Source organism: Pan troglodytes, chromosome 11, assembly GCF_028858775.2.
Source record: "Pan troglodytes isolate AG18354 chromosome 11, NHGRI_mPanTro3-v2.0_pri, whole genome shotgun sequence".
NCBI classification, from domain to species: domain Eukaryota; kingdom Metazoa; phylum Chordata; class Mammalia; order Primates; family Hominidae; genus Pan; species Pan troglodytes.
In genome coordinates, this window is record NC_072409.2 from 77,009,986 (window position 1) to 77,029,704 (window position 19,719).

At 38.0% G+C, this 19,719-nt stretch overlaps 1 protein-coding gene across 15 annotated transcripts in view; it reads left to right on the plus strand.

Moving 5' to 3' along the window:
- The window catches only part of CNTNAP3 (contactin associated protein-like 3), a 237,260-nt gene that overhangs the window by 21,069 nt on the left and 196,472 nt on the right, over nucleotides 1-19,719 (plus strand). For all 15 annotated transcript variants that reach the window (XM_054658845.2, XM_054658840.2, XM_054658842.2 and 12 more), the window contains exon 2: nucleotides 3,701-3,811. In XM_054658845.2, the coding sequence (XP_054514820.1) occupies nucleotides 3,701-3,811 (111 nt within the window). The remainder of the gene's footprint in view (nucleotides 1-3,700; nucleotides 3,812-19,719) is intronic.

Sequence of the window (19,719 nt, forward strand, 5' to 3'; positions counted from 1 at the left end):
AGGTGATTTTTAAGGAAGTCCACCATTTTTGAACAGATATAAAATAACCCTGAATAAAACATTTTATATCATTTTCAACCATGATCTTCTAGGAGAACAATAATATAAAATACACCTATGTAGCAATGAATCTCTGCCTTTAGATGGTGAGAATAAATATGAAATAATCAATACTTGTAACATTAAGACCCTAGAACGCTCTATATTGAGCCAAGCACATGGAAATATAGTGAATCTTAACCAGATTTCCAAATAAGCTGAGGAAGAGGGAGATCCAGCCCCTGTAACACTTGTGGGGTGCCCACTGTATTTTCCCCTCTGACTCAGTAGTGTACAATTCTTTCTAGAAAGAAAGTGTTCACAGAATTCAAAATGATAGGGAAAAAACAATAAACTTAGGTACCAGATATGTTCTTATGTTCTTTTATTTTATAAAATTTAGTGCCTTTCTTTCTTTCTTTCTTTTGTTTTTTAAGACGGAGTCTTTCCCTGTCGCCCAGCCTGGAGTGTACTGGCACCATCTGGGCTCACTGCAACCTCCGCCTCCCAGGTTCAAGCGATTCTCCTGCTTCAGCCTCCTGGGTAGCTGGGACTACGGGCACGTGCCACCATGCCCAGCTAATTTTTTGTATTTTTAGTAGAGACGGGGTTTCACCGTATTAGCCAGGATGGTCTCGATCTCCTGACCTCATGATCCACCCGCCTTGGTCTCCCAAAGTGTTGGGATTACAGGTGTGAGCCACCGCACCTGAATTTATTGCCTTTCTGAAGGGCAAGATTTATTCAAGCCTGTGCCAGAAATTTTCTTCATTACAAGGTGACTCTTTGGCAGACAGATACTATTGACTCTTGAATTTTCCAAAGGCGAAATGGAAAATTTCAGCAATTTTGTTTCCAGCTGTCTTTACAGATTTATATTTGGACCTTAATCCTATTGGAAATCATGTGAAACTCGTGAAACACACAATTGGAAAGTTAATTAGGGAGAAACCAAGGGAAAGAATAACAATATTATCTATTACACCTATTTAGAACCTTCTCTTGAGATCTGGTTATTATTTTTATTAGAGATGTGAGTCTGATACCTCTAGGCCTCTTGTGTTTGAACTTTAATAAATTGTACTCTGCTAACTTAGGAAGACTAAGTTTAATTAAATGTATTGGTTAATGATAATTCTCTTTTACGTATTTAGTAAGTATTCAGTTGAAGTTTATTGAGCATGTGCTATCTTTCAGATTCTGCGCTAGGTATAGAGCACACGAAGTTGGGAAAGACTTTTATTGTGCCTTCAAGAGCTCATGATTCCACAGAGAGAGTTAGACATGTCAGCCAGGAATCCCAGGGACACGTGAAATGCCCAGTGCTGTTTCATGTATTGCATGATACTGCAGGAATCCAGGGACACGTGAAACGCCCAGTGCTGTTTTATGTATTGCATGATACTGCAGGACAGAGGCATCATGAGAACAGCTATCATGCTTTTCTAATGTAGGAAGAGATTTTATCCAAAAAATGTCAGTGCTACTTTAGATGTCCTTGGATTTGTTTTATTCTTTCCCAGAAAATAGAGAGAAAATAACATCAGGCAGACAGGCTTAGGAGGCACTATTACCTGGATGATGTCCTTCCTTCTTGGATCCTGCTGTGACCACTCGTGGGCCATGTGGGACTTGTCTATAGATGGAGCAGAGCCTTAGTTGCCTTCTTGTACTTTAGCTTCTTCACAGTTTTAAAATGCCTTTTTAGAAAATGTAAGTAAAGTTCGTAGCCAGTTGGATTCGTATTTATCTATTTTTCTTAGCCCACTCTGTAGCATATTTGCTGACATCTGAGAATCCTGACTGCACAGTGTTATCCAGAGAGCATGTGTGCTGGGGAAATCAAGAAAGCCTCTCTTGTGGCATAAACATTGAGGGGGACATTTAAGGAAAGCGTAGAGAAAGCAAACCTTTCTTAACAGCTCTGCACATTTCAATGGATTCTTGCTGTGTAAAAATATTGGGTGCTCTTCATGCTAAAGATGTTAAATGCAATTTCTTAGCTAGATTGTGCTGCTCTTTGTATGTAAAAAATCACAAATTCCAGTGTCTGACTCACCTGTATAAATGTGACATTGTCACTTATGGGGAATATATAGAAAAATGTTCCTATATCAAATACTCTGAATGTTTTACCAAGCAATGAGATACTGTTCTCCCTATTGTAGAATAGATGCTTCACAATGAGTTACTGAGTTTTTCTTTTGTCATGTCTTAAAGACATGTTGCTGTCTTAATGGCAATGCATGCTTTTAGAAAAGCAGATATAATTCCAGTATTTCTTTATGAAATGATATTCACTCAGGCAAATTATGTGCACTGAATTTTCTTTCTGTTGTTGCAGTATCATGTACTCAACCAAACAAATCAGGAGAGACCCTGAATTACCTCTTATCTATCTCACTGAACATAGTTGACATTTTGCTAAGTCGTAGCAATCTAGTTAATTCTGGTTGCCCTCTTTCTGTGACTTAACAAGTTGCTCACAAAGAAAAAAAGTGTATACAAAATATGCAGTTCAGAATCATCTAATGATATATTCAAGGTGTAACATTCCTCTTTCACAGAAATATCTTAATGTGTGACAGAAAACTTATGTCTGACATTATTAGATCAATAACCATGCTGGAAGAGGTACCCTTTTTATGAGAAAATATATGACATGCCTGAAAGTACGGTGATTACAGGATTGGACTGCGGGACTCAGAGGTAACCTCTGGGTTGCTTCTGTTACCCATGGCTACGCATAGGAAAAGAGCTACCCAAGGTGGGAATGGTCCCGGGGCTCCTCAAGTTTGACGGTGGGGAACACCAGGAGCAAGAAGGCTCTGAGGGTCCTTATGGTCTTAGGACAAATAAGATGATCTGGGTCAAACACTACTTAACCCCCAGCAATTCTTTTAGACCAGAGCTGAAGCAATAGAGAGTCACCCTGAGGTGAGGGTGACATGCAGGGGTCCTTGGGTTGGAAAGGCAGAGCAAGTTCCTGCAATGCTCAAGTTATCAGGCAAAAAGGAGGAGCCTCCATCTCCTGTAGGCAAGTAGCCCGCAGTGATTCCCTCTGGAGGGGTCTACAGAGTGGGCTTTTTCCAGTTGATCACTACAGGTGTTTCCTTTCATGGGTCCTGGCTTCACGCAGGTAACTCTGACCTGAACACCTGGTGCATTTCACTTTTCCCATCCCCCACAGGTTCTGTGCTGGGGCACTGTGAGAATTTCTAGCCGCTATTGAGGTTTGGGCACAGAATTCACACTACCTCTGTGTGTGTGTACCTAAAGAACCTAAGCATCAAATTGAGTTTAAAGTAGTGTTGGATGGGTGATGTACCCAGACATCTTGCAGAATTGAGAAAATGTGGGACATTAGGGAACTTTGAGGGCTAATGGACCTGTTTTATGTCTTCATTATGGTGGAGGTTACAAGGCTGAATGCATTTGTCAAAATGAATAGAGCTGTACACTTTAAAAACATCAAATAAATTCTCTGGAATTTTACTCTCTGTAAATTATACTGCAATGTAAATTTTAAAAATTGTAAAGAATTAAAAAAGGAGTGATGATTGCCATACATCCTAGAATATATTCATATATATTTTTGGACTATTATTTCTCCCAAGCTGCAATCTGAGTGTTAACCATATCACGGTATTTTTCCCGGCAGCTGACTGTGATGCCCCACTGGCCTCTGCCTTGCCTAGGTCATCCTTCAGCAGCTCCTCAGAGCTGTCCAGCAGCCACGGCCCGGGGTTTTCAAGGCTTAATCGAAGAGATGGTGAGTCTGCCTTTTTCCTTGTATTGCTCCTTGGTGACTCTCATTGGATTTTCATTTAACAAAATAATTATAATTGATTAATACGTTGCAGAAGGAAGTAAAATTCAGAATAAGCATATTTGTTCACATTTGAAACTCCAAGAATGTATTTGACAGGAATAAGTTGATCACTTCAGCTTTCTGGTCCTGCTGGGTTTCCCTTGGTACGATCTTTGTGTGCCTTGAACAAGTCACACCTGACTTTGACAGTGTTTGAACTCTTTGTATACCCCTTGCAATATCTGAGTATTATTTATCGAAGACCTTAGATTCTGTCATGTCCTTTTTTTTACCTTGGATTCTTTTGTTCTGCCACAGTATACATTTTGTTGTCCCAGATTATTTAATTATCCCTATTTGGATGAGAAAATTGGCAAAGTAAAGAAGCGTCTAAAAAGATTTTTATTATGTTTTAACTACAACTCTTAGTTTATTTCTTATTATGGCGAAATTCTCTCTTTAGCATCCACTGTAGAGAAATAACCATGTAAAATGGTTTATTCATGCTCCACTGTGACTATTCCATTTATATTTGTAAACATATCCCATGAGGAGTGTGTTTCTTTTACATATGCTTAAGCAGAAGTGTAGAAAATTGAATGTTGTCTTGCTGTGTAAATTAGAGGGAACTTTAAACACCAAATACATTGTGACAAGGAATCATCCTGGCATTTTCTGAGCACAAACTCAGATAGAACTTCTTTGAATAAATTCTCAGAGGAAATTAAATTTACACTATTAATAAAATGTATTTGCAGGCATATATTAAAAAGATTCAAAAGTGTCTACTATATTTTATATAATTATGCTTTCCTATTTTCTTATTGCCCTTGTTCTTTTTTTTTTTTTTTTTTTTTTTGAGACAGAGTCTCGCTCTGTCACCCAGGCTGGAGTGCGGTGGTGCAATCTCAGCTCACCGCAAGCTGTGCCTCCTGGGTTCACGCCATTCTCCTGCCTCAGCCTCCCAAGTAGCTGGGACTACAGGCACCCGCCACCAGGCCCGACTAATTTTTCGTATTTTTTTTTTTTTTTTTTTTTTAGTAGATACGGGGTTTCACCATGTTAGCCAAGGTGGTCTGGATCTCCTCACCTCCTGATCCATCCACCTCGGCCTCCTGAAGTGATAGGATTATAGGCGTGAGCCTGTAACCGCGCCCAGCCTTTTTTTTTTTTTAACTCCGTGTTGCATTTCTTGGTGTTTTCTGTATTTGAGCACATTTAATGCATTGCACATTGGACCAAATAAATATGTTCTGGCATTTGTTATAGGCAGTATGGCTATGAAACATGAACAACTCAACTTTTTATTTTTCTGTTTATTTTTCTTAAGTCTGTGATTTCATTTGTTGCAGAGATATGGGCTCTGTTTTGTTACTTTAGATTCTATTGCTGCGGAGCCTCAGTGGATGGTCATTATCACTGAAACAGTGACTAAGCCTGGGCACAGGGGGTAAAGGAAAACAAGAGCAATCTCAAGCCATAGCTCTTCTTGATGTCAAATCATATTTTGTACTAAAGTACATGATTATGAGGATTCTTTATCATAGGGATCATTTTTATTCTTAGTTCATGTTCCTGTAACTCCTCGTGCAAAAAAGCATGATATCAATCTTAATAAAATTTATTTTCATGTGAATGAAGTTAGAAAAACAGGCTTACTTTAGTTAGCTATCAACTGAGTTTATTACAAATTCATTGTTGTTGCTTTTTTTAATTGGTTTTGACTTTTTTCTTCTCCCTCATGGTAGCCTGGAGTATTCATCAAAGGAGTTCCAAATTAGGAGTGATTTATTGAAGGCTATAGATTATCTCTAGTGTTTTAATATCCTTTATTAGATTCAGAATGGTCTATGGAAGAGTGACTGAACAAATGTTCTGATCATAAATAATTAAACTAACAAATAATGACCCCCTGTCTCAGATATTAAAGCCTTTCTCCAGTGGAGTGTAAAGATCTCAGAGCTAAAAATTAACAGGCAGAAAACAAGTAGTTTCCCTGTTGTGCAGCCCAGTGCCTTGTACCCATGTGATGGGAAGACGCCATGGAAACAGCTGTGATAGTTACTCAAGCCTTAGCCTGAGGGGTGAGAGGGGAACAAGGTAGCTATGCATCCCGTCTGTCCCAGTGTAAAGAATCAAAATGGACTTTTTGGAGGTGTCTTTCTTCATGCCTCTTGGATACCACAAGTAAACTAGTTCTTCCATGCCACTAAATTATGAACCCATGGGCCAAACAAGCTAATGTACTTTTATAAGCAACTTATTTAATTCCCTTTAATGGGGAAGACTCAGTTTTTCCACCAAAGGTTTCATAAGTTATGAAGCATAATCCAGAATTACTTTCAACTTGTAAAAATTGTATTATCATGAATATTGCACAGATTGGATTATAACTAATTAAATATGTTTTTGCTTTCTACATCTTCATAGTTAGAATTTCAGTATAACCTCTAACATGGTATTGGCTAATTTGAGGATAAAGTGACCTGTTGTAAATTTATTTATTTATTTATTTATTTATTTATTTATTTATCGAGATGGAATCTTGCTGTGTTGCCAGGCTGGAGTGCAGTGGTGCAATCTCAGCTCACTGCAAGCTCCGCCTCCTGGGCTCAAGTGATTCACCTGCCTCAGCCTCCCGAGTAGCTGGGACTGCAGGTGCCCGCCACCACACCAGGCTAATTTTTGTATTTTTAGTAGAGAAGGGGTTTCACCATGCTGGCCCAGATGGTCTCAATCTCCTGACCTCGTGGTCTGCCCGCCTCGGCCTCCGAAAGGCGTGAGCCACCGCGCCTGGCCGACCTGTTGTAAATTTAAGAGGCTAAGGGTCAGTGTGCATTTCTACACCTTTCACATTGCATCACTTGAAGCTAAGAAGAACTCTGTGGTATATTACATGTAAAAATAAGACTGAAATAAGCTGACAAAGACTTAGGGCAAAAAAATAAGGTTTTAAGTAGAATTGAAGAAAACATTTTGATAATAATATCAAAGAAATTCCGAGATACCATTGAAACCATTTAATTATTTAAACATGTTTGTTATTCCTTTTTCTGTAACTTCTTCTGACACTAATTGAAAATTTCAGAAAATTAACCTATAGTTTAAAATGTTTAAAATATGAGAATTCAAACGATACACTGGCACATAGTAAATTCTTAACATTTCAAAATAAATAATGAATGATCTGTATTAGGAAATGAAATCTTTATATGATACACACATACAGTTGTAAAACTTGGTTTTATCCATAATCAATAATTGGCTTTCAGAGGCAAATTAATTATGCAATGGTTGTCCTTAGTTTTATTATACTTTATAATAAATGGATCGATGCTTTGTTTAGTTGACAAATACAGACATAGGTGAATTAATTTTACCTTTTTCCTTAGGCCTGTCTTCTCATGTGCTTATAGCTGTGTCTGTGTCAAATGAATTTGTGAAAATATAATCTCTTATTTTAGACAATTTCAACAATTAATACACACTGTGAAGTTGTTATTCCATGACTGTTTGAGATGGAAAACCAGCCATTTTGGGTATCATTCACATACTGGCTAAAGACATACATTTATTTATGCATTTGCTGCCCTGTGTCTCCTCTGCATTTATTATATTAGCAGTTTCAGTTTAAAGTTTATTTTTCTGTAATTCAGATTCCTTGCTTCTTATGCTGGTTGTCATATGAATATGCCTTTCTAAGATTAGGATAAAACACTCTTCTTGGTGTTTTCTTTCAGTCCTATCTTGAGTTATTTTTAATCAAAATGCTAGGCTGAGGTCAACTGATTGTAATTTGTTTATAAGGAAAAAATGGAAGGTGACCTGAAGAATTTTCTCTCCTCCCTTTACCCAAAAGTATTTATTCTTATTTTGAAATGAGAAATTCCTTCAGAATTTCCCAAGATCAAAGAGGGCTATCTCACTGACAGCTAAGACCCTGTTGTCTTCATCTGTAACTTGGCTAGTCTTGTCCAAAAGAGGCCTCTTCTGGGTTGGAATTGCATTTAGTTTTAAATAAACAATTATGCAGAAAGTGCTTCTTCCATCTTATTAAAATTTCAGAGTTAGAAGAAAAGGCATCTGAAGTTTCCAAGTAGAACTATAACAGACCTAGTGTTTTTAGTATCCCCATAAGTAAGCATTCTAGCATAAGGGAGGGTTTGCTGGTTGCTCACTGAATGTTGTCTTGGCCACTCACAGACCAACACATGATTAGTGTAAGATAAACTCTTTGGTCTAAAGAGAGAAAACATAAGAGTCTGCAGCTGTAACATGTCTGCTGACCCAAGCTGGAATGCTTTAGTGTATTGTGTCACTTAGTGAGTTTTAGGATTTCCCTCCCCACTTATGAGTTTTCCACCTCAGGTTAAAGGAATGTGGGATATTAAGGAGAATTATTAAGAGAGAAAGGGCAAGCATTTGGAAAGGCAAAACCTAGACAAGATGGAGATGATTTACTGGAGTCAGAGAGGAATTAATAGCATATTAATATCAACATCATTATGGCCCACACGCATCTATCATGCTCTCTAGTATTGTGTCCAAGGTCCATAGATGGTCACTGTCTTATTATATCCCTGATCATACTAGCTTCACCAGACTTTCAGGTCACCCAGGGGCTACATCTCTTAGACAGCAGAATATTAAGATAATGGAAAACAATAATAAGTTATGACAGTGTGTGAAAAACATGAAAAAGATTTTATATTCTCTCATGATAGATGTGATTCAGGATGCTACTGCAATAAATTAAACAATATATATGCCTTTTTGCAAGGATAACCCATGTGTTTTCATGGTCTAACGAAGTTAGACAGCATTGTTATTTGTGGCTTGACACCTCTGCAATTGCTCCTTTTTAAAGTCACAAAATGAATGTACAATAACTAACCATGCGTTAGACCGAAGGAGAGTTTGAGAATTTTTTCAAGGGGCCTTCACTAATGAAGCAAGCTGTCTTATTTGGGGATCTATAAGCAGCAAAGATAAACATTGCCTAAGACATTTCTGTTGAAATGGCGTAAAACACATGGATTACTTACTTCTTCAGGGATTTTAAATACTTGGAAACAATGCAGTGAACACAGATATTACTGTGAAGAACATTTCAGCAAATGAGTTTACAAAATGGATGAAACCGAAGAAGCGTCTTATGTTTATAGCTTCTCACCTGAAGAGATTAACTATATGGGTGGACCTCATCAACATTCGAAACTTTCTTTCCAAGAGGTTTTTCCTGTAGAATTTTAGGACTTTCTGGGAAGATGCATGACAGATGCATGCCATTGTTGATGGTGTGGGTCACTGTGGAAACTGCCCTAATGAGGCCATTATGCTGCCTATTTGTGATATTTGGTTATGAGTTGATGACAATATTGTAGAGAAAATAGACAAGCTGTTGAAAAATTTTACAGGTTGACATCAATTATCACTTAGAACTTTTTTTCTCAATTTTCTGAGTGAATGAGGATTGTGTTTAAAAAGATACTTTCTGCCTCATTTCTTCTCCAGTTATTTTGAAAAAGCTCAGGTACTGATTTCTTAGGAAAAGAGGAAAGCAGGGAAACTAGAGGCAGGAATTTGTGCTGCACGCAACCTAGCCACGACTCTGGGTGCACCAGCCCTTCGGATCTGGGCAGGTAAGCATTTGCCCAGGTATCAGGCTGCCTGTGTGGCTCCACAGAACAAAGATGGGGAAGCAGAGGCATCAGCTTTTCTTATAGCACAGCACACAGCCTTCCAGGAGTGGATACACACTTTCTTTCTATTATTAGCCCAAACAATTATCTCAACTCAATAGAAAAAATAGCAATCTGTACCTGATTGTCCTGAAAATGTTTCATTAATTTACTTGTATTCAGTGAATATAAAACCATAGTTGGTGGTTTTTCAGTAAGTACAGAAAACATATTTGGTGGGTTGTTTTCCATGCAGAGTGTAAATATTGTAGGGCCAAAGTCTTAGTTATCTGTTTTTTTTGCTGTTGGTTGTTTTTTTTTTTTTTTTTTTTTTTTTTTGAGACAAAGTCTCACTCTGTCACCCAGGCTGGAGTGCAGTGGCGCGATCTCTGCTCACTGCAAGCGCCACCTCCCAGGTTCACGCCATTCTCCTGCCTCAGCCTCCCAAGAAGCTGAGACTACAGGCACCCACCACCACGCCCGGCTAATTTTTTTTTTTTTTTTTGTATTTTTAGTAGAGACGGGGTTTCACCATGTTAGCCAGGATGGTCTCAATCTCCTGACCTCGTGATCCACCTTTCTCGGCCTCCCAGAGTGCTGGGATTACAGGCGTGAGCCACCACGCCCAGCCTAGTTATCTTTTTGATGGAATAAAACTACAGAGGATAGATTCCAGTGTCAGTAAGACAAAGAGTTTCTGCTTCTCTGAGGAAGTAAGTTTGCTATGTAGACACACACACAGAGAAAATGGTCAAAAGTTGCTTTTATAAACTCCAATAATCAATTTTTTTACATTAGCACCTTACTCCATGAAGATCACAGTATATGAATACAAAATAATATGTATGAACGTTGATTTGTGGAAAAAAATCTTAGAGTTATCACTCCCTCCTTTTTCCAAATTCTGTGTATTGTCTGTTGAAACAGTTCATTCTTATGATTCTAATACATCATTTCCATGGATCTCCCCCTCAGCTTAGTCTCTTCATGTCTCACTTGGATTATTTTGAAAGTCCCATGATCGAACTTCAACTTTTGAAGCTTTCCCTAATTAAATAAATGCTTAGCAAAGTCCTCAGTTAATGTTCTTTAAAGTGCTATTCTCTTCTTGTTCCATGCTCAGTTGATGAATCTCAGACACTAACCCCATAGAGCAGTTCTCAAATTCACAAGCCACCTAATGCCCACTGCCATACGTAAGAAGGTGGTCTAGTAAATTTTGGAGTAAAGGCAATATATATTTCACAAAATCAAAATGTAAGATCAATTACAATTCAGCTAATATTTAATTAGGATATAAGGCATCTCAGTGAATGCATTTTTAGTTTCTGAAGTATGTAATTTTTTTTTTTAAATTTGTACTTAGCTATTCTTACTAAATTTCGGAAAATTCCTGCTTTATGGAAATGAATCAGTGACTCTAAATGGTTCTTTGAGGTATAAAAACAAAGATAGTAACAAATACAAATTTCACAATCTGGACTAGAAAACATTACTAGTGACCACAACTCAAATACAAATATAAAAAGCATCTTTATTAATCTGGGGTAAAAGCTTCTCTGCGTGGGGCAATTTTACCCAGGCAACTGAACAGGCGGTGCGGGATGAATGTTTGAAAATTGGAACTAACTTGGACGCACTCATCCCCATTTTCCATGCCTGCTGTGCACTCCTGCCAGATGGGAACATGATGTCATATTTTCAGTCAGTTTTCAAACAAAACGGGGATAATCTAATATTTTCTGGAATAACCATAGAATAATGTTTTCCAATGTGAACTTGGTGAATTTTATGAATGAAAGAGAAGCAGATATTGGATCCACACAGCCATCATTGAAGGTGGTACACCTAACATCAAAAACTTCTGTGCGGGACCGGGCACGGTGGTTCACGCCTGTAATCCCAGCACTTTGGGAGGCTGAGGCGGTTGGATCACCTTGAGCCCAGGAGTTGGAGACCAGCCTGGGCAACATCAAAACCCTGTCTCTATTAAAAAAAAAAAAAAAAGAAAAAAAGTTTCATGCTGCTGTTACGGACTAGGAATGTCTAAAATCCATCACAAAGTTAGTATTTTGCTTGGAGGGGCAAGTAGAATGAGCTTTTGGAAAGTTTCTTTAACAATTCTTTGATCTAGTAATTCCTGAAAACCTTTGAGGCTGGTGAAAATACTTTTTCATGTAGGGATGAATCATTCTGTGAGTCCTGGCGTAAGTCAGCCAGAAACTCATGATGGGAGCTTTTGATGAGGGGATATGAGGTTTAAAAATGGAAATAAAAACTTTCTTCACGACATTGATAATTCCTATAAAGGCCATTTCTGTGTGGGATGACATGTACAATTAACATAAATGACCCTGCTTCCAAGCTCACTGAATTTTTTCGCCAGTGCCCTCAGACCTCCGTCTTTGCTCCTAACTCAGATTGTCTTGAGTCTTCTGTGTAGAGAAAAGGGGATCATTGCAGAGACTGTGAACCAAGGCATTAATCTTCACTTCTGAAGTCCAAAAGCATCTTTTGGTCTGAGGTAGAAAAAGTTTGAAAGGGAATTGAGCAGGCTAAAGGTGTTTTAATTTTTCTGCTATCTCGCAGACTAGGAACCCTCAGCAGGACTGCATGATAGGATGCATAGAGAGGTGGGGACTGCCCTGAAGCTCTGCTCTCAAGCAGAGCCTTGCCGGTGGTGGCTTAATGGAAGTCTTCACTGAAGTTCAGGGATCTGAGTGGGCACTCTCAAGTGTGTAGTGGAAAGGAGGACGCCAGTCTCCAAGAGCAGCCTGCACGGCATCCTCATTGTGCTGCGGCACATTCAGTGACAGGACTGGACGCCCTGCTGCAGCTCTGGTGGCCGGTGAGGACAGCCCCAGTTATCCAAGGACACCCTGAGGTACCAAAGGCAGGTGAGCAAGACCATGTTCCTGCCAGAGGTCTGGCAGAGGGAGGAGAAAGGGTCACCAAAACGTGGTGGAGAGCACTGTCCCAGCCTGGGATGGGAGGACTTGGCTCCATCGGCAGCAGGTCGCCATCCCTGAGGACAGTGCAGTTCTGACCTCTACTTGGGGCTTGAACACACTCCCCTCCCCGCTTTACCAAGGCAATTAGCAAAGCCAGAAGAGACCAGAGTTAACTCTGGGGATGAAGGGGAAGTAAAAGAACCCCTGAAGGAATTTTCAAGGATCTGCGACCAATACAGACACGAACTGACAGGCTTATCCCTTAACTGGACAGAGACACCTGCTGTGACTACTTCCAGTCTCTGTATCACCCAGAATTCCAGCTCCTACTAGAAAGCTTTCTGGGTTATGGAGAAATGAAGTTACATTTTCCCTCATGAGTTTGTGATTTAAAAATTTATACCTGCAGAATGATTCTGACGGATTTGCTCAAGTGGCTTTTGTCAGGGTTATAGTCAGTATCTTCTCTAGCCTCAAATTAATGTGATGTTGTTGAGGATAACTTAAAATTTTCTTTGAAAGTCTGAAACATGATGCAGAATGCTTGCACCAAAAGAGTTTTACATTTTCCCCACACTTGTACTTACTAGAGCCAAGTACATCAAAGGTGTGGATTAAAACCTGTGATGCAGGGAACTCTGACACTTGTGATAACATGGATGAACCTGGAGGACATTATGTTAAGTGAAATAAACCAGGCACAGAGAGACAAATACTGTATAGTCTCACATGTGGAATTTAAAGACAGTGCTCACAGAAATAGAGAGTAGAATGGTGGTTACCAGAGGCTAGAGGAGAGGGTGGATAGGGAAGGGGGAGATGTTGGTCAGTAGGTACATAGTTTTGGGTAGATAGAAATAATAATTTCTGTTGTTCTTTTGCACAGCATAGTGAATATAGGTAATAATAAGTGTTGTCTGTTTTGAAATATATGAGAGGATTTTAACTATTCTCACTGCTAAAAGAATGATGCATATTTGAGGTGACTGATATGCTGATTAGCCTGATTCGATCATTTTACAGTGTATGCATGTATCCAAACATCACATTGCACCTCATAAAAATGTACAATTATTATTCATCAATTAAAAATAAAATTTAAACATGGGAGTTAGCAAACTTTTGCTGTAAAGAGACAGATGGAAAATGATTTTGGTATTGTGGACCGTGTAAGGTCTCTGTTACATTTCTTTTTTTTCTTTTTTCTTTCTCTGTCTTCCCTCCCTCCCTCCCTTCCTCCTCCTTCTCCTTCCTTCCTTCCTTGCTTGTTTCCTTCCCTCTTTTTTTTTTTTCCCCTCTTCCCTCTTTCTCTTTCTTTTTTTGAAATACAGTCTTGCTCTGTTGCCCAGGTTTGGAGTGCAGTGGCAAGATCACAGCTTAGTGTAGCCTCAACGTCCGTGGGCTCAGGTGATCCTCCCACCTCAGCCTCCTGAGTAGCTGGGACCACAGTCACATGTCATAACACCCAGCGAACATTTATATTTTTTGTAAAGATGGGATCTCATTATGTTGCTCAGGCTGGTCTTGAATTCCTGGGCTCAAGCAGTCCAGCCACCTCAGCGTCCCAAAATGTTGGGATTACAGGCCTGAGCCACCATACCCAGCCCCCGCCCTCTTTGTTTTTTTTTAAACGCAACGCTTTACAAATGTAAAACTATTCTTAGTTCTCTGGCTGTATAAAGCAGGTCATAATCTAGATTTTGGCTGCCAGACCTAATCTAGATTTTTACTAAGCCTGCATGCTAAATATGTCTGGCACTTTCCCTTAAAAAGCTCTCAGCATTTATCACATGCCAGTGTGCTTACTAGGTGTTTGTATACTTTTCTTACGCTTTGTGCAATTCTAACTTCCTTGAAGGAAGGGTGCTATCTTATCCTTAGTGATTAGGGATAAGCTTGGAATCATCCAGGCTCTACCCCTTACTAGCTGTGTAACTTTGGACAAATTCCTTTATCTCCCTGAGTTTTTGTTTCCTCAGTTATAAAATGGGATTAGTAAAGTACCTGTAGTTAGGTTATGTTACACCAATGTTCAGAGCAGGTGTATCCACAAGAGCCAAAAGAGAAACAACCCAAATTTCCACTGATGGATAAATGGAGAAGCCTAGTGCAGTGTAGGAAGAAAATTCTGGCCTGTACTGTAACACAGATGAACTTTCAAGACATTATGCTAAGGAAAGTAAGCCAGACACAAAAGGACAACTACTACATTATTCCATTTATATGAGGTACCTAGAGTAGTCAAATTCATAGGGACAAGAAATAGAATAGTGGTTGCCAGGGGCTGGTAATGGAGGTTATTGTTAGTGGGTTCAGAGTTTTCATTTGGGAAGATGAAAGAGCTCTAGAGATGGATGGTAGTGATGGTTGCACAACGTGAATGTACTTAATGCTACTGAACTTTACATATAAAACAGTTCAAATGGTAAATTTCATGTGATGTGTATTACCATAATTAAAAAATTAGTATATGATCTGATCCAAAGTAGCTAAAATCTACTGAGTGCTGCTGAAGCAAAAATTATAATTAGTAGATTTTTTTTTTATTTGTTTTGTTTTGTTTTGGTTTTTGAGATGGAGCCTCGCCCTGTCACCCAGGCTGGAGTGCAGTGGCATGATCTCGGCTCACTGCAACCTCCGCTTCCTGGGTTCAAGCGATTCTCCTGCCTCAGCCTTCTGAGTAACTGGGATTACAGGTGCATGCCACCACGCCTGGCTAATTTTTTGTATTTTTAGTAGAGACGGGGTTTCACCATGTTGGCCAGGCTCAACTCCTGACCTCATGATCCGCCTCGGCCTCCCAAAGTGCTGGGATTACAGGCCTGAGCCACCGCGCCCAGCAATTAGTAGTATCAACAGTGGGAGTAAAAGTGGCAGTTAAGCACATTGTTTCACAACATCTAGCTCAGAGCCATGACAAAGCAAACATTAAATAATATGTATAGATGGAATTAAACTTAAGCTTCCGTAGTAGAATAATTCAGAATAAAACATGAAATAATGCCAGGTAATGTCAGTTGTTACCAAAGAAATGTCCAAACTCTGAAAGAGCTTGTTAAATTAGGTTATGGCAGCCCACGGTGCAGGGGAGGGGACCGTCAGGTGATGTTTAAGTAGTTTACATGGACTGAATGAATCCCCTATGGTTCCATTTAAATTGGCCACCGCACTGCCAGGCATATGACATCGGCAACTTAAACTCGACAGAGAAACCTCTAAGAATAAGATTAATGCATTTCTCATTCTCTCTGTCACAATTATTCAATTTAAAAAAACAGGAAAATATCAAAAATCTTTTTATGAAATGGCTGTACTAGTTTTACCTTCTATAGTATAAATGCAATATGGCTTTTGGTGCATTTAAATTAATTTTATAAGGAGTCCCAATCAGCTGATGAGTAATTTTAGAATTGTTCCTATAATTGTCAACCTGGAGAGCTCTTCACTATTTTATTCATACGTCACTGAAAATTAAAGTTCAATTTTATGCCTAATTTTATACATAACGTGTTGTAAAACATCACCATTTGGGTGATGTGTGTGTATGTGTATTTTCCTTCCAATAGGATATATATGTGTATTTTCTATTTATAACGAGCTGACACAGGACCATTCTCATAATCCCATTTGATTTTTTTATTTGTCAGTAGATATAACAATCTCCCTTTGGTTCAGATTGAAAAAATGGAAAATGATGATGATGATGATGATGATGATTGTTGACTGTGCTGATAATTTTGTATACCATTATTTTAGCTTTAAACTATTTTAAGTGTGGTCCAGTACAAAAGCTGCTTAAGTCAGATACCCCAGTCTCTATGATGTGATTATTATGTATTACATGCCTGTATCAAAATATCTCATGTACCCTATAAATACATACACCTACTACATACCCACAAAAATTAAAAATTAAAAAGGAAAATAAACCAGAAAAAAGTCAGATTTTTAAAAAATTTTACATTTCATTATATTTAGAAAACTTAGCTTTATGGTTTTTTAGAGAACATGGTTTTTCTTCCATGTACCTTCCTATTTATTTTTTATGATGCTCAAAGTTGCTAAGTTTCCACATATTTTAGTAAGAATTAGCAATGCCCTGAATTCCATAGCTTTCATAAAGAATTACCTGTGTACCATCTCATCACCACCTCTTTCCTATTACAGGAAAGCAATAAGAAGATATTCTGTAGTTAATTTAGATTGCTTGCCAAAATAGTTTTAAACTGATTTGTAATTTTTCCTAAACCAGAATGAGGAATTGTATAGTTTAAAGTATTAATATATATGAAATTGTCACACTATGTTTCAGATGCTTAGGAAATGTAGAGAAATTATTGTAAAATACATTTTAGAAAAGATGTTGCAACAAGACGAGGACAGAAGTCTGTGAAGTGTTGTGAGGAGGGCCCAGGGAAGCAGGAGGAAGGTGGGGAGACCACAGGATGACCTGGAGCCAAAGAAGAAGGGCCCAGGTCCCAGGGTCTCTACAGCACTGCCGGCCTTCCAGCCACAGTTTTTCTCAATCTTCCTGTCATATCCCTCAAGGAAGTAAGTGGACATTGTAAAGAGCGAGTAATTATAGCACAACAAAAATCAAAAGTCATGATTCTGGAAAGCATTATCAGTAAAAAATGGAGAAATAGTTGACATCTCTTCATGTTTCCTCTGGAAATTTCTGATTATGTATGTATACTCTTCCACTCTGATATCCAAACAACTCTCTTACTTCTTTATGCAAAGAAACATGAAAGAATGAAAAGGTTAATCACAAGTGTATGATTAATTTTATATATATAATTTTGCAAATTAATAGATTTTAATGTGTTCAATAAATGTACATAAATACACAACACATATGTATATATCTGTGTGTGTGTATGTACTATGTACTAAATATATACTATATGTGTGTGTGTATATATATATATATTTAGAGAAAGTCAGTGTGTACTTAATAGTCAAATCCAAATTTCAAGAACTTTATATTTTATATAATGGCACCAGTTTTCCTGAAGCTGAATGTATGTGTGTGTGTGTGTGTGTGTGTGTATGTATATTCAGTTGCAGGAATATATACATATATACGGTCAGTGTGAGTGTGTGTGTATATATATGTATATACACACACATATGTCAGTACATACATGGTCAGTGTGTGTGCATATAAACACATATATATGTCAGTACATACACACATATACATATATGTCAGTATATACTAACTGTATACTGATTATATATAGTCATAGTCATATATACTGACTATAGTCATAGTCATATACTGACTATATATGTCAGTATATACATACATATATATTTCAGTATATATATGTATGTATACTGACATATAGGTATAGTCAGATTGTGTATATTCAGCTGCAGGAAAATTGGTGCCATTATATAAAATATGAAATTCTTGAAATTTGGATTTGACTATTAAACCTGACTTTGTTGTCATTAAGTTTACATTGATATTTCCTGGAATTGCACATTGCTAAATTTTTCTGCAAAACCAAGATTTCTAAAATATGATGGGGCATTTGATACAAGAAAAGGCAAATAAAGAAAAAGTAGAGCTCCATTTGTCATTCTTCTTAAGTGTCTCCTTAAGAAAACTATGCGATCCAAAGTTATTTAGACAAAAGCTTAAGAAATAAAACACTTAGTAACTCATGCTAGTACTTGATTATTCTTTTGCTTATCAAGTTTTCTTCTTTTTATGATTATTATACCTTTAATTGCGAACATTCATTGGATTGGCTCAGTAGCATTTTATGTGAAACAACTTTCCATTTTAATAAGTACATGTTCTCCGTTAATGTGAAATAGAAGTGCAGGAGTAGGGATGAAATGGATAATTTTGCTAGAAGCAAATTGAAACTGGCTAGGCAAAAGCGTATATGTATTTTGCCCTCTTTTTCTGTTTTTAGAAAGTGCTTGCGTTAACTCTCATTCTCAGCCAGAAGCGTTAATGATTCAAACGGGCTTTATATATTGAAAACCATGAACTCTAATGTGCAGAGTACAATCAGGGAGCAAGCCCGTGGGTTTGAATGGAAATTAACGTTGGTGTATGGGAATGAATTTCATAGACAAGGATAATTTAGAAACCTGTGTGATAAACTGCAAACACAGAGCAAATGGAAACATACTGGATCTTTTCCCTCCCCTCCTCGAATTTCTCCACTATTCAGATGTCCTTCCATGTGATCATGCTTTCTTGGCACACTGACTAGGTTCAGTGATTAAGAGGCAGAGAAAATAATTACTGAATATTTTTAATACAAAATGAATAGCTCAGGATATTTGTAAGGGCTTTTCAATATCAAGATATTTATTTCCCACATTAGAAATTATAACTCCTAATGAAAACTTAGCACCATAGTTTAAAATCATATTAATAAATAAAAGCAAAATTCTTACATTGGGGAAATGACCCACAAATGGTTTGTTATAGTATGCGATCTTTAACTACTTGGAATTTCCGCTATTCTGCACAGTGCAATATCCCAAAACAGAATAGGATGTGAGATTTCATTGTTTTGTATGAGGAATCTAGAGGAAAGAAATTGATAAAAATGTATGCAATAATTTAAAAATATAAAGAGTATCAATCTCTGATAGAATAATGTAAATGTAGCAAATATTTAAGATAACTAATCTAATAAGAATTAAATTCCCCTACATTTTTCTTCTCCCCTCCCCTCCCTTTTCCCCTTCTTTCCCCTTCTTTCTCCTTTCCCCCTTTCACCCTTTTCCCCTTTTCCCCTTTTTCCCTTTCCCTTTCCCTGAATAGCTGGGATTACCCTTGTCCCAAGTAGCTGAGATTACAAGCACCCACCACCAGGCCTGGTTGATTTTTATATCTTCTGGTACAAATGGGGTTTCACCATGTTTACCAGGCTGGTCTCCAACTCCTGGCCTCAGGGGATTCGCCCACCTTGGCCTTCCAAAGTGCTGGGATTACAGGTGTGAGCCACCACACCTGGTCCTCATTTTTCATAAAATCAAAATTCTTGCATATTCCCCTCCTTAGTTTATAGGTCAGAAGCTACACTAAGCTTCCCAATGTGCCTAGGTGTTAGATGTGCCAATTTACATATACAACAAAGGACCTGAAAAGTAGAACATTAATACAACAGAAAATATTTTGCCTGAGGATATTGTTTACTAAATTTTTTATCTGTGCCTTTTAATAGTTCTTAGAACTAGTAAGTCCAATGGCATTCTATTT